This window comes from Coffea arabica, chromosome 10e, assembly GCF_036785885.1.
Source record: "Coffea arabica cultivar ET-39 chromosome 10e, Coffea Arabica ET-39 HiFi, whole genome shotgun sequence".
Lineage (NCBI taxonomy): Eukaryota > Viridiplantae > Streptophyta > Magnoliopsida > Gentianales > Rubiaceae > Coffea > Coffea arabica.
The window spans coordinates 9,879,678-9,894,013 of NC_092328.1; the positions used below are offsets into that span (position 1 = coordinate 9,879,678).

The window sequence follows — 14,336 nt, forward strand, 5'->3', positions numbered from 1 at the left end:
AGGTAGAGTGGTGAAGAAAAGGAGTAGGGTGATAAGTTGCAAAGAGCCAAAAACTGAAGATCAGAATGGATTTGGGTAAACACAGTTCATTTGGTTGATTTTATAAGGATAGAAGGGTAACAGTGGAATGGATAAAGTTATAACTGCCACAAGAACTTCTCTTGGACAAAAGCTTTGATTACATTCTAGTTAGTGTTCTTTATCCTATAATCTCTTTTTTTTTTCTCGAATTTGAGGTCGAGATCAGAGTTCAAGTTTTATATCGAGAGATTGTTGAACTCGAATTCGAGTTCAAATTTAATAAAATTGAGTCGAGACCCGGCTCAACTTGGTCAAAACTCGATTTGATTCGACTCATTTGCAGCCCTACTTATATTATCATTAAGTTAGGGGTATTGATAATTTGGCCAAATCTAGGGGTTCAACTTGTCATTTAGTCAAACCTCAAAAGAGTTGAATGTAATTAAGATTAATCTTGTATAAACTATCACCATTAAATACATAACAATTAATTTAAATTTAAATTTGAAATCTAAATTTTATATATGTGTCAATATTCTAATAATGATGATGTATACAGTATTAATCAATATAATATAAGATTAACTCATAAAATTATCCCTTGCTTTTTCAGTTATCGTGCATCTACTCCTAAGTAAAAAAATTAGCTCAAGTGGTGAAGACTACCTAACGAAGATGACGGGTGCTCTTGAAATTGTTTCCACACGAGAACGAAGCTTTGGCTTTGCCACCATATAATTCTAACTTGTTAGCAAGACAAGGGAGAAAAAAAAATTTTATTTGTTGACACGATAGGTTTTCCATTTTTCTCCTATTCCTACTCTATGCTAAGGAGGAGAGGGTGGATTCAAATGAACCAAAGGAATAATTCTAACTTGGCAACAAGACAAAGGAGAAACGAGTATGAGTGCAAAGCTGGTAAGATTTTAAGAAAATCCTAAAAATGATTGTTAGTTAAGAGATTTGATCCCATGACTTGCACCCAAAGAAAGCTGATAGCCAATTATTCTAATGATAATTAGTTAGATATGGGAGAATAAACCTTCTTAAACAAGAATAAACAAGTAACAACACAATTTTGATCATTTCGGAAAAAATAAAGCAGGATGTATTGAAAGAATTGGAACATTTTTACTAAAGCACAAAGCCGATGTAGTGAGAAGCAAAATTCCAAACAACAAAATAAGGGCAGTAGTGCTCCACATGATGTCAATAATATTGAAAGAATGCAAGTACCAGAGCTATGGTGGCAGACTTCATCAAGCTTATTTGTTTAGTTTAATGAATTTAAATTATACTTAAATTTGATTTTGATATGAGTCAAGTTTGAAGTTTTACCTAATATAAAATACTAGTTATGTTTGGTTTGAGTCTTTAAACCAAATCTGAACAAGTTTTTTATCAATGGAAATTGTTTGAAACATCAAGTAAATTAGATCCTTTTTTTAGACAAGAATTTGGAAGAATAAAATGACATTTAAACCCTCCAAATAGTAGCATAAGAAATTCACACACATCTACCTACTAGATAAGAGAACAACTCAAGTTCTCCATTGAATGCAAAGTGTCATGGTGTTATTGGAGGAAGCAATTTTCATTTCTTTATTTTGGGCATTAAGGAGTGAGAAATGTCTATTTGGGACTTGGTATCCAAATTGTAAGTATCAATAGTTCCATACTATTTGGGGCTAATTGGTAATAATAGCTTAATTATTTTCCTTTCTTTCTTTTGTTTGTATTTTTATTGGTGACAAAGGTCAGTTGGGTCCTTCCATGAAAGCTACCTATCAAAATAGTTGCTAACTATTCAGGGGCATTTTTGTACATTTGAAATTATTCCTTTATAATTTTCTGATCAAATGCAAATAGTTGTATACTGTTTGTGGGCTTCATTCATCACATGGGCTCTTTTCTGATTAATTAAATAATGGATTGAGTCTAATTAGTGTAAGTCATATTAGACCGGTCAATTAGTGAAACATCCAAATTTGCAAGTGGTTAGTCTAACACTTAACCCTAATGAAATTTTGTCTTAAACATTTTTAGTCATTCTTTAGGTTCAAGACCCGAAAGCTTTCTCAGTCCCCCTCTTTCTTTCGCTGACATAGCTGACTATCAGCCTGCAAAATCCTTACTTTTCTACCAATTCCCTCAATAACTAATTGTACTTCCTTTGATTGCAGCCATAAAAATCTTCCATATGCACGTAAAATTTTCTTTTTCCCCAAAAATCTGCTCACTTTAGGGATGAATGCTGTACTAATTTATCAATCATTTTTGTACTAGATTTGAATTTACTAGTGAAATTCTTCTCTCTCCTGAAGTGATGTTTGCTTTTATAAAAGAATTTTTTAATCATGTATGGTACAGCTTCCAAAACCTACCATTTACACAAAACGGGAAACAACAAAGCCTTCTTATGCCATTTTCTCAGTTTCGCCAATATTGAAGAGAGTAGAGAAAACATAGGTACAATTGTTCTCTTCCCTCCTTCTACTCGTAGTTATATTTTTTTACTTGGAATCATTTTCCCTTTTGTCAAAAAGGCGCCCCTGTTGTTCTTATAAATCACCATAAATGATTTATATTTTTTCTAATTTTTAGATTTGTCTGCATCAAGGTAGAGATTTAAGTTTCAAAGTGATATAACAAGGTTTGTCTTATTGCATCAAATTTAAGTAATATTATGTGTGTGATTTTAATAAGTGAGATGGTAGTTTTTTGGATTAGGTTATATCTATCTTTTAGATCAAGGATAACAATTACAATTCTTTGCTATACCTGATAGGAAAAGACTCATGCTTATTACTTTGTACAATGAATTTGAACATGATGAAGGAAGCAAAATAGCAAACATGATTAACACTGCCCCCTAATCATAGTTATGCACGTCAAAGTGACAACATTCAATAGTAAAACTTTCTCTATGCATTATAATTGTTTGCTAATAGACTTCTAAATGCTTCATATATTCTCTTACTAAAAATTTTCATGATTTCTGTAGTTCTGTCTTACTAAAAACTTTCATGATTTCTGCAGTTTTGTCATTCACTACAAGATACTCGTCCGATATTCTAATAAATCCTCCACTGCCAGATGAACTCTTTTTGAGGCAATGGTAAATTTAATCTTCTTTTTACTTTTGACTATAAAATATTAATGCACTCCCATGGTGATTTCTCTATCTGTATTCTGACTATAATCATTCAGGTGTACTTTGAACAAGGAAGAAATCAAGAATTTGCTTGATGAAAAAATGTACAAAGATCCAAATCATTTACTTCCTCCCGCAAATGAAGAAGATATCAAAGCAATCAGGAATTTCCCAGCATCATTTCCAGTTGTAGGTGCTATTTCTTATTTAAAAATTCCACCTAAACACAGCTATTTTGTCTATACCATGCTTGCTTTACTCAACAAAAGACGGTTTGGGTGCAAGGAATTGCGAAACTTGCATATGAGGAATTCACAAAATATTGGACTACTACTTGCATGAATTGCCAGAAAATGTTAATGCCGACGTTGACTGGATTATCCACTGTCGTTCATGCAAATAGCAAAGTGAAAGTGAACTCAAGTTAGACTATTAATTTATACTCTTGAATTATAAATTATTCTACTGTCTTATCATAGATTAATCTTGATTCCCCTTATTCAATTAAAGGGCTCGGATTCCAATTACTTTAACCGATGCTTTAGGATCAATGCATTATATTATATTTGGAGAAGATGCTGAAAAATTAATTGAGTTCACTCCACTATAACTTAAAGCACAAGAAGATGTAAATGAAACCTTTTTGTTTTATATTCAACCATAAATACGGAAATACATAAAAAAATTCACTAAAACTCAAAAATAAAATGCTATAGGGCTTTGTAGTAGACACTAAATTTAACGATACCTTGAAGAAATACACAATCATGTGTTTTTTTGGAGACTTATGAGTCTCATTTTCAAGTCCAGCCACAAAGAAAGAATAGTGTCTCTAAAGCTTACACTACAGCTAAGCTATCAAATATTCCACTCATAATAGCATGTCCAGAAAGCATTGAAGTTTCCTCTTCACTCGGCACTTCATCAGCAATACGTGAAGAAAAAGCAACAAAGGACCTAATGTTCTCACCAACCTCTAAGTTAGTGCTTTAAGAAATAACTACAGCCAGTTCTTCTAAGAAAAATCATATATATCTACAAGCAGAAGAGTGAAAAGAAACCATGGCTTTCTAGAAAGTCCATCTCGGAATGAAAATTTACCAGCAAAAACACCATGCAAACATCCAACAGAGACTACTCAGCAGTCTACTAAAGAAACACCTCAATAGAACACTCCACCTAGCAATATCCAAGATAGTCCAGCAAAGAAAGTCAAAGCCCAGCAGGTCTGAAATTGCCTAATTTTGTACTTTTGTTAAGTTTTTTGTTAACTAGCTGAATGACTGCCTCTATTGCTTAGACAATCTTTTTTGAATTATGTTATGATCCATTATTCTTTTCACTCAAGAAATAATAGATCCCAATATAACTATTAATAGTTTAGTTAGCAATGCAACACTTCCGTAAGCAATGAATCTTACTTAGAGCTGATACTATGTAGTGGCTAGCACTAAAGTACATGTCCTGCTAAAACTTGAATGGCTTGGTTTATGTAATCTATGGTCATGATTTGCATATGATTTACCCCTTGAACTGACAAATACATTATGAAGTTTGAGCAAATTATCCTCATTATTACAGCAGACACAAACAACAAAAGAGTTAAATAGACAGCAAAAATTTTTTGGCCCACAATTTAGTTATTGATATTACTGGGCAGGCCGGTGCATGGCACGGTCAGACCCATGCTAGTATATATATATTGGTAAACAACGATGGTTAACAACCTACTTCGGTGGAAATTGTGTACCCGTTTCGTCATACTTACCTGCCCCGAATCAAAGACCAAAAGTACGAATTAAATACCCACCTTAAAGCTCAACCCATGTTATAAACAAACGTCAGACAATCAGCCCACCAAGTTACGGGCTTGTTTGGCAAGCGAGTCTTTTGCCATATTTTTTTTATAATTTTAACTATAGTAACTTTTAAAAAAAATTTCAACATTTTTAAAAGACACGCCTCAAAATAATAAAAAACATACCAAAAAAATTTCTTCATTTCTTTCTTCATTTTTTTCCCACCACCTCTATCATCCATCGCTTGTCGACACCTACATCAACACCCTTTTTTTCCTCTTTTTTTTCTCTCTCTCTCTTCTTTTCCTTTCTTTTTCCTTCTCCTCTCTTTCCTCCTCCTTCTCTCCCTTCACGTGGCTTCCCTCCCCCTTCCCCATCCCCTTTAGTCACGTGACCAATTGTACGACCAAATTTGGTCACACGACTAGAGGTGGGGGTAGGGGAAGGAAAAGGGGCGGGGGGAAGAGAGAAATGAGAAAGAAAGAGAGAGGAGAGGAAGGGATGGAGGAGGAGGAAGGAAGAAAGAAAGGGAAGAGGAGGAAAATGGAGAGAGAAGAAGGAAAAAAGGAGGGAGGAGAAGAGAGGAAAAAAAAATGGTGGGTGAGATGGTGGCAATCGACGGCAATAGCGTCTAGTGGCTGGCAGTCAATGTTTTGAAAATCGGACCGAACTGATTGGTTCGATCGATTGAACCGCGAACCCGACATGTCTCCAGTCCGGTTCAACTAAAAACCCAAAGAATTAATTGAACCGGTAAAAATCGAGAGGTTCAACTGATTTTTATTAAGTATTTATTTTTTAAAATAAATATTTTAGTTTTATTCAAAATTTTTAATACTAAAATGAATAAAAAATTATTAAACTTTTGAACTGGAGTCGAATCGGTTGAACCGATCGAACCGTGAACCGAAAGATTTTTCGGTTCACTCTCCGGTTCGGATTTAAAAACATTGTTGGCAGTGGGAAGTGAGGGAGGAAGAAGAAGAAAGGGAAAAGGAAAAAAAAAATAAAGGAAAAAAATAAAGAGAAAAGAAAAAAAGTTTCTCCAAATCCTTAATATTATAAAAGTTTCCTACAACTTCTATAATAAATTACAATAAAATTTTATACAAACATCTAAGAAAAATTATTAGAATCATAATAGTGAAGCTGGAACTTAGAAGTGGCACAAGTGTGAAATCAGAAAGTGACTCTTAATAGTTTCATTTGCAAGGAAACTTTTTGGTTAGTAACATAAGGCTAAACAAATATACATATTTCGCTTCAGAAAGAAGAATAAAACTGAGCAAGTTTACATGTTTCTCCATGCCACCTAGCTACTCTACACCATTGATAATCACCATTTCCCTAGATCCATCTCAATCCCCACCGTTATACCAAGTTCTGTTACATATTTGATCTTAAACAAAGATATGAATGAGTATAATCAGGTCAAAATAATTCTAGCTTTTTGTTTAACTTGTTTATTGGTTCAATTGAGTACAAGCGAGTTTAGTTTTACGGATCCAAACTTGAGTTTAGTCCGTGTGAGTGAGTTAAATTTTATCCAGCCAAAATTGAAAACTTGAATAAAGACCATAAGATATTCATGTCTATAAGTTGTTAGCGGGTGATCTACAAAAGCTTCTGCAAGTGATCTATGATTTCAAAAACATTTTCTGAGCTATAATAGTGATTGGAGTTGAATCAATCTAAACTTTCGGGGGGAGAGATGGATTGAAAGACACAGCAAAAAAGAGTATAAGTGAGAGGTCATGAGTTTGAAATTTCTCACTTACACTAAAAAAAAAAAAAGTGTCTAGGAAATCAAACTCTAATAAAATCCCTTATCAAATTGATACTTCATCCGACTAGAGAGGAAAAAAAACTCATTTCTAGAAAAAGTTTTCAAAAATATTCTCATGACTTATTTTTAATTATTTTTATACCTCACATACATCATGTATTTTTTATAAAAAAAAAACTCTAACTCAAAAAAAATTGATATGAATCGAAAAGATTACTATGATGTCAAAAACAAAAAAAACTATATCTTAAGAAAAAGATTTAATGTGACATTTAAAATGTGAACTTTGTCAGTACCAATATCTTTGTTAAATTTTGATATCTATCATTTTGGATTCTTCCACCAAAAAAAAGAAAGGAAAAAAATCCAAATAGGAGTAGTGTAGAACTTTGGATTCTAGTACGACTCAACATTCACTGAACCACTCTGCTCTAAGCTCTTGCTCTCGTGTCAACACCTAACCTCCACACATTACCTGAAGGCCTAAGATCTTATGCATCGTATTGTTCTCCCGCACACAGTCCCGCATTGCAAATACACCACCGCAACAGTTACAAGCCTCCAAAAACAAACAAACAAACAAATCTCACTACTCTTTTTTCCTCTTTGCCATATTCTACATTTGATTCCATCTATCCCTTTCTAGTATGAACTAAAAACCACAGCCTATCTCCATCCTCATCCCTTCTACCCGCCCCTACTAGGAATAAAAAGCCAAACCCAAAAAGAAAGAAAAAAAACAGCTTTACAGTTTACTCCACCCATTAGTCTACTCACTAGCGAAAAATCTATGGCTGAGCAAACCCCAGAGCCCACCAGGGCTGAGCAAGAAGCACCAGAACCGGCATCAGCATCAGGAGTGGTGGAAGAAGTAGCAGAGCCAGCACTTGCATCAGCTGATGTTGAAGTCCCGGTACCAACACCAACTGCTGCTATGGCAGCGGTTACGGTGGTGGAGAAAGAGGTGTCATTATCCCTTGCTCAACCAGCAGTACCGCTGGCTGAGGAGAAAGCTTCTGTTAGTTCGACAATGAAAGAAGTTTCAACGTCTAAACCATTAGCGGAAGCTTTAGCAGAGCCTCAGGAGTCTGGTTTTCCGCAGCCGCTGCCGCCGCCGCCAGGGCAAGCTGAGGTAGTTATAGAAGCTGAAATTTCGAAGACAGATGAAGGGAAAAATGGTGATCCATTTTCCTGGATTTTTTTCAAAGAAGAGAGTAATATTGTCGCAGATCTCACTGATTTTCAGAGGAAAGCGCTTGAAGAGTTCAAATCTTTCGTTCAAAAAGCACTCAATAACAAAACTTTCACCACCCCATTTTCGCAAAAAGCTCAAGAAGCTTCATCTTAGTCCTCAGAAGTGAAAACCCAAGTGGTGGAAGAAGCTGGAAAGTCCTCAGAAATTAGCTTGCCAGAGGAAGTATCCATTTGGGGCGTGCCGTTGATGGAAGATGACAGGACTGATATGATTCTGTTAAAATTCTTGCGTGCGCGAGATTTCGATGTTAGGAAGGCGTTTGTGATGTTGAAAAACACGATTATTTGGAGAAACAACTACAATATTGATGGCCTTATTGATGAAGATCTCGGGGATGATCTCGAGAAAGTTGTTTTTATGCACGACCATGATAAAGACGGGCACCCTGTTTGCTATAACGTATATGGGGAGTTTCAGAATAAGGAGTTGTATAACAAGACATTTGCTGATGAGGAGAAGAGGAGGAGGTTTTTGAGATGGAGGATTCAGTTCTAGGAGAGGAGTATTAGGAAGTTGGACTTTAGGCCTAGCAGGATTAATACTATATTTCAGGTTAGCGACGTTAAGAATTCACCTGAACCTGGGAAACGCGAACTTAGGATTGCCACAAGGCAAGCTTTGCTCTTGCTTCAGGACAACTATCCAGAATTTGTGGCAAAACAGGTATCTTGTAAATTTTGGTCATTTGTTATTGAACTAGAGGGATATTTCTATATTATGGATGGACTTGTTTTTTCTTTGGTCAATAGGATAACTTTTTGAGCTTGTGTTTATCTGATGGTTAGCGTGATAAAGACAAATATTGTAAGAGAATATCTTGAGGTTCAAATTAGGGAAGCTATAGGAAGATGAACTTAAGACCTAATAATTTGCATTATAATCCTGTTACTACTAGAAATGGTCCTCATCATCTTCACTGAACATGCTAAAAGAGCCACTTCTTGAGGTTCAAAATAGGGAAGCAATAGGAAGATGAACTGAAGGACCTAATAATTTGCATTATAATCTTGTTACTACTAGAAATGGTTCTCATTATCTTCATTGGACATGCTGAAAGGGTCACTTCTTGTGCCATTTTTGGCGTATTGACATGTTAATTGCAGATATTCTCCATGCTCATGCATTGGGAAATTATTAGATATATCCATTTGTATGTTCTGCACTATGCTTGGTGCCAGTTACCATGCTTTTTTCAGAGAATTTCTTGTATACATACGCCTCAAGCATTTTAGTTTGGCAATTAATTGTTAATAATCAAAATGATATGCTCTTGATAGTCAAGATTCTGTAGTTGCAGCACAATAGCATGAATTCTACTTTCATAGATATCTTGCCTACAAGTGATGAAGCCTGAGAAAATGGTGTAATTGTTCGACAAAGCAGGACAAGAGTGCTTTCTGGTTTATGGTTTTGAAGGAATTAGATAAACCTAGTTTAAGATGCTGACATATTCTCCTAGTCCTCCGGGATGTATGAAGTATTTGTAAAAAATTCGCAGTGAATAGATATGAGAGAAGTTTGTAGTCTGATGCCTTGTTCATTTTCTTTATGCGTGCAATCAGTTTTGACTACTTGAAATGTGATTGTGGCTGTAGCTTGCTCTGTTCCTTCTATTTTTCCTCTTATCCCTATAACGTCTTATGACTAAACAATAAAAAAGACCAAGAGAAGCAAATTAGTCAGTGTTCTTATCAGATCCTGTACCTATTGTTGAACTATTTTCTGATGTTTTAAAACTGGTGGCTTGGTTTGATATATAACACTTGGTCTTTTGGGGCTTTTGAAGGTATTCATCAATGTTCCTTGGTGACATCTGGCATTTTACACTATGATTAGTCCATTCTTGACTCAAAGGACCAGAAGCAAGTTTGTTTTTGCTGACCCTGCAAGGACTACCGAAACCCTTTTCAAGTATGGATTAGTTTTTTCTTTACTGAAACTGTTGTTACTGCATGACTTCAACATGGATCAATCATGCATTATATTATTCCTCTTATAGGTATATCTCTGCTGAACAAGTTCCAATTCAATATGGAGGGCTTAGCATAGATTACTGTGAGTGCAACCCAGAATTCACCGTTGATGACCCTGCCCCAGAGATCACTATAAAACCAGCAACCAAACAAACTGTGGAAATTGTTGTGAACGAGGTACAACTATAATGGTTGTCATTCTATACCAATTTATGCTTTGTAAATGATGCCATGTGCATGCTACTAGGATAAATTACATGGACACCCTTGCGATTCACATAAATGCTAAGACTATCCCTTCTCAGCTTCTGTTTTTTGAAATTAAATTGCCATTTGCTGTGAGCTCTTTCTGGCATGTTAAGCGTTGCTTTCAGGTATTGTATTGCAATTACTTTCCTGGCTACAACCACAGTACAAGCATTTTCTGGTTGACACGTAGATGAAATTTATATATTTAGTATTTAAATTTTTTCCCATTGAGTAGAAGGGAGCTGGGAGACTTCCAAACTTGATATTAATTTATTGAGTAGTTACTGTAGTTTATGAATAACAGAGGATGTTTGTATAACTATGAAAAATTTAAAAAGGAGGAGCTTGTATTTTCTCTAAGTTGTGGACGAATATGCCCTTTGATGATACAGTGCAGCATTTCTTATTTCTAACTGGGTTTGGTCAAATTTTGCAGAAATGCTTCCTTGTCTGGGAGTTACGGGTTGTTGGGTGGGAAGTGAATTACAACGCTGAATATGTGCCTAACGTGGAAGGTGCCTATACTGTAATTATACAAAAGCCAAGGAGAATGTCTCCAGCTGACGAGCCTATGGTTTCTGGCAGCTTCAAGATTGTTGAGTTGGGAAAAATATTGCTTACCATAGACAACCCAACAACAAAAAAGAAGTTTCTTTACAGGTTCAAGGTTGTACCATACAGTGTTTGACAAGATGAAACCAGCAGCAGCTGGTTCCACCGGGCTTCAGCATACAGGGCGAGCATTTTGCACATTAATTTCGTTTTAGCTACCAAATTTAGAGGGTTGATCTGGCTTGGAAATTGTGGCATTCCTCTTATGATCGTAATCTCAAGACTGACAAGTTATGCTCGTAGAGTTTGTTTATAGACGAATTTTTTCAGTTGTTTGACGTTTCATATAGACTTTACGCATGCCTATATGTTAAGCATCTTTTCCTGATTTGCCTAGATATTGCCCATAGTGGACTCATGCAAGTATCTTCATTCTCCTTTTATGATGGAATGGAAGGATTAAGAATATGCGGGCTAAGGACAATATTTTGGTGGCAGCAGGTATAGATATGAAAAGGGATGAGTTTGTAAAACTTGTGCTTTACATTTGGTTGTTCTTCTATTGTATAATTGCTGTTGTTGGATGTTTTTGCTGCTGCATTTTCGCATATATATACAGTTTATTCGTTTACAGCATTCCTGTTTAGCTATTACGCTTTGGTTTACGAGTTATATGTTGTACTTGCTCTTGGAGAAAACTACAAGAAATTCCCTTTTCTTTCTTTACTTCCGTTGATATAATTTGATGTCTATATCTTATTAGAATTCCCCAAGCACACAACTAAATGCAAAAGGGATTTGTTCCTCTAAATGGCTGCTTGCAAAGAATTCTTCAGAACTTTAGCTATGGTTCTCCTGGTAATGAATGTCACTCTTTAAGCCTTTTATTTGTCTAGCATTCAGGATTGCATGGGGCCCAAAGTTTTCATAGCTTTCTGGGTAATTCGTGGATTCGTTTGGTTGCTTGTTTTCAGTAAAAATAGCAGCAGCCATAATCATGTTAATGCGTGCAGTGAAATGGTGCCATTTTCAAATATTTAGCTACTCGTATCCTGCAAAAGATGGTGAAAAACGATCTTACATGGAGAAGAGTCAAGAATAGAGTGTTTGGTCATCCTGTTTTGGTGTGGTAGATGTAGCATAAAATTTGTGGAAGCGGGGCAGTAGCTGAGCAGTTAACAGCCAAGATTGGTCAAAAAGAAAATGTACAATTTAGATCGCTGCTACATGTACATGCATAGTTTTTAATGTCATGCCTGAGATTTACAAAAATTTGTTTTATAATTACTTTCTATTGAAAATAGTTATATTGTGAAGAAAGTGAATTATATCTTGTGGAATTGGACAAAAATCGATATAAACGATTGACCTGACAATCGTCTCTGCTTCAAATCCAAAATTTGTTAAAAGTTGTTTGTACTGTAATTTGTACTTCCATTATAGCAATTACTGCACCATAACTTGATTCTTTTTGAGAATCAAGAGACCTATTAGTAGCAAAAAATTCTGTCACAGGAGATCTAGGTATGGGGGTTGCCTCACAATTTTAGCAAGCCAACCTTACTCGTTTTATAGGCTTTTTCTCAAGATAACTAACCAATTAGGGAGAAAGAAGTATTATAAACCGAAAGAAAAGATGAATGTGATTTTCTCCTATTAGAATTGGATAGAGATCATTTTTTCGGGTATCATTTTCTTTGAGTAGGCAAACCTATTTAGAAGTCAATATTCATCACCACATAGAGTTTTTTTTTTCTTCAATTTCGAAACAACCATGCAGAGTCTATATGATGGGAAAGTATCTTAAAGCTGTGTTCATGACCATTTTTAGAATTTTAATAAACCTCCACTAGTTATATGTTTCAGCAGTGAGCTACTAAAATAAATGGTTGTTAAATTAAGAATACATCTATTAGTGTAATAATCAACCGCTGATGACATTTCTAAGAAAGATGCTTTTCTAGCACTTTCAATCTTAAAAAAGCTGCACTGTGTTCCAATGTATCTCTTCTCTTGGCATCCACAATGGATTTCAGTATTACACTTTCTCTTGAATATAATTTATATGTCACGTAATCATTTTATTATTCCCTCTTTTATTGTTCTATTTCTCACTACAGATTACATTCTATAGTATAATAGCATGAATATACAACCAAATCACATATTTATATTAAAAATTTACAGTACACATCCCATAAAATTTAAAGCTTTAAATTGTCAAATGAGATCGACAACTAGTTTTTGTCTTCTTGTATTTTTATTATGCGTGTAACGGTCATGATACACATCATCGTTATCATGGTTTTGTCTTCTTGCATTTTTATTATGCATGTAACGGCCATGATACGCATCATCATTTTGGGTGTAACAAAGGGTATTATGCCCTCTATTATGCCCTGTTGTGGATGCCCTTTTAAGTGGAGCATCTTTAATCATTTTAGAGGTCCTATGTACATGCTTCTTGGATGTACCATATCCTACTCTTTAAATCAAGACATTTTAATCTTGGATGCATTGTTTAATGCTGTTTGCATAAGGTCTAAATAATAAATTTAGATTTCTGAGTTTCTTAGGTACCTTTTCCAGGTTAAGAAATCATGATTACTACTATTATACTGGTGCTGGTTTGGTTCTTCTTCCACCATTGTTTCATTGACTGGAGATGTGGTTGTTGAGCATTCTTTGCTATTGGCGTGGGGTTGTAAAAATTCATGGTCTTCATTTCCCTCCATGTGATCACTGGTAGAGACAGGTTGGTGCTTGATATGCTTTAGCCTTTATTAGTTCAGTGATTTCTTGTTATCAAAGCTTAAAACAATCATTATTAACTTAAACTTTTCTTTGTTTTTTATTTTTATATAGCGAACTTAAATGAGGTCACATTACATCAAACTAGAGAATCTTTACCAAGTGAAATTCATATCAAAATGAAGTCTTGTGATCTCACTCCATAACATAAGACAATTGTTTCACATAACTTAATAAGCACCTAATCAAGGTTTAATCTAACTACTCCTAAAAATATAGTAAGAACCTTCTTATTTGACTTTGATTTATTCATTTATACAAGTCCAAATCATGAAAGACAATTTTAATTATGTGTTTTTACTCTTATAATTTGGTTTTACGTATTTGCCTCATTTGTTTTTATATATTTGTTAAATAGGTGTCGAATAGACATTTTTTTTAAACTGTTTTTAAGTGAAAAGTTTTAAATTCAAAATTTTTTATTTATAATCCCTTCCACTTTACTATGTAATCCAACCTTTCGCAGTGTCAAATAGACATTAGTCAAAGTTCAAACATGCCAAAATTGGCAAAACTGCTGTGATTATTTTATCAATTTTTAATTTTTTTAAAAAAATTAGTTGTTGGCATGTGATTTGATTCCAATAGTAATTGAAAAAAAATCAGTCATTAGAACTAAATGTGTATAAAAATTTAAACATTTAAAAGTACATTTGCTTTCATTCAAACTTGAAGGACTAAACACATTCATACCCTAAACATTTGGGATCAAAACTACAATTTTTTTTTTAACATA

At 34.6% G+C, this 14,336-nt stretch overlaps 2 protein-coding genes across 2 annotated transcripts; both read left to right on the forward strand.

Moving 5' to 3' along the window:
• The first annotated feature begins 7,317 nt into the window (after positions 1-7,317).
• LOC113711248 (uncharacterized) lies at positions 7,318-11,425 on the forward strand. The gene is made up of 4 exons (XM_072066824.1): positions 7,318-8,678; positions 9,802-9,926; positions 10,015-10,165; positions 10,674-11,425. The coding sequence occupies exon 1, from the start codon at positions 7,551-7,553 to the stop codon at positions 8,106-8,108; it is 558 nt and encodes a 185-aa protein (XP_071922925.1). The 5' UTR covers positions 7,318-7,550; the 3' UTR covers positions 8,109-8,678; positions 9,802-9,926; positions 10,015-10,165; positions 10,674-11,425.
• LOC140015084 (patellin-3) lies at positions 8,202-10,925 on the forward strand. The gene is made up of 5 exons (XM_072066963.1): positions 8,202-8,482; positions 8,568-8,678; positions 9,852-9,926; positions 10,015-10,165; positions 10,674-10,925. The coding sequence occupies exons 1-5, from the start codon at positions 8,202-8,204 to the stop codon at positions 10,923-10,925; spliced, it is 870 nt and encodes a 289-aa protein (XP_071923064.1).
• Positions 11,426-14,336: the final 2,911 nt, after the last annotated feature.

Excerpts from the sequence above, each read along its gene's own strand:
- LOC113711248 (XM_072066824.1), top strand. The coding sequence starts at position 7,551 with ATGGCTGAGCAAACCCCAGAGCCCACCAGGGCTGAGCAAGAAGCACCA.
- LOC140015084 (XM_072066963.1), top strand. The coding sequence starts at position 8,202 with ATGGAAGATGACAGGACTGATATGATTCTGTTAAAATTCTTGCGTGCG. Across the intron at positions 8,679-9,851 it reads CAGAATTTGTGGCAAAACAG|TCCATTCTTGACTCAAAGGA; the intron begins GTATCTTGTAAA and ends CACTATGATTAG. Across the intron at positions 9,927-10,014 it reads ACTACCGAAACCCTTTTCAA|GTATATCTCTGCTGAACAAG; the intron begins GTATGGATTAGT and ends TTCCTCTTATAG.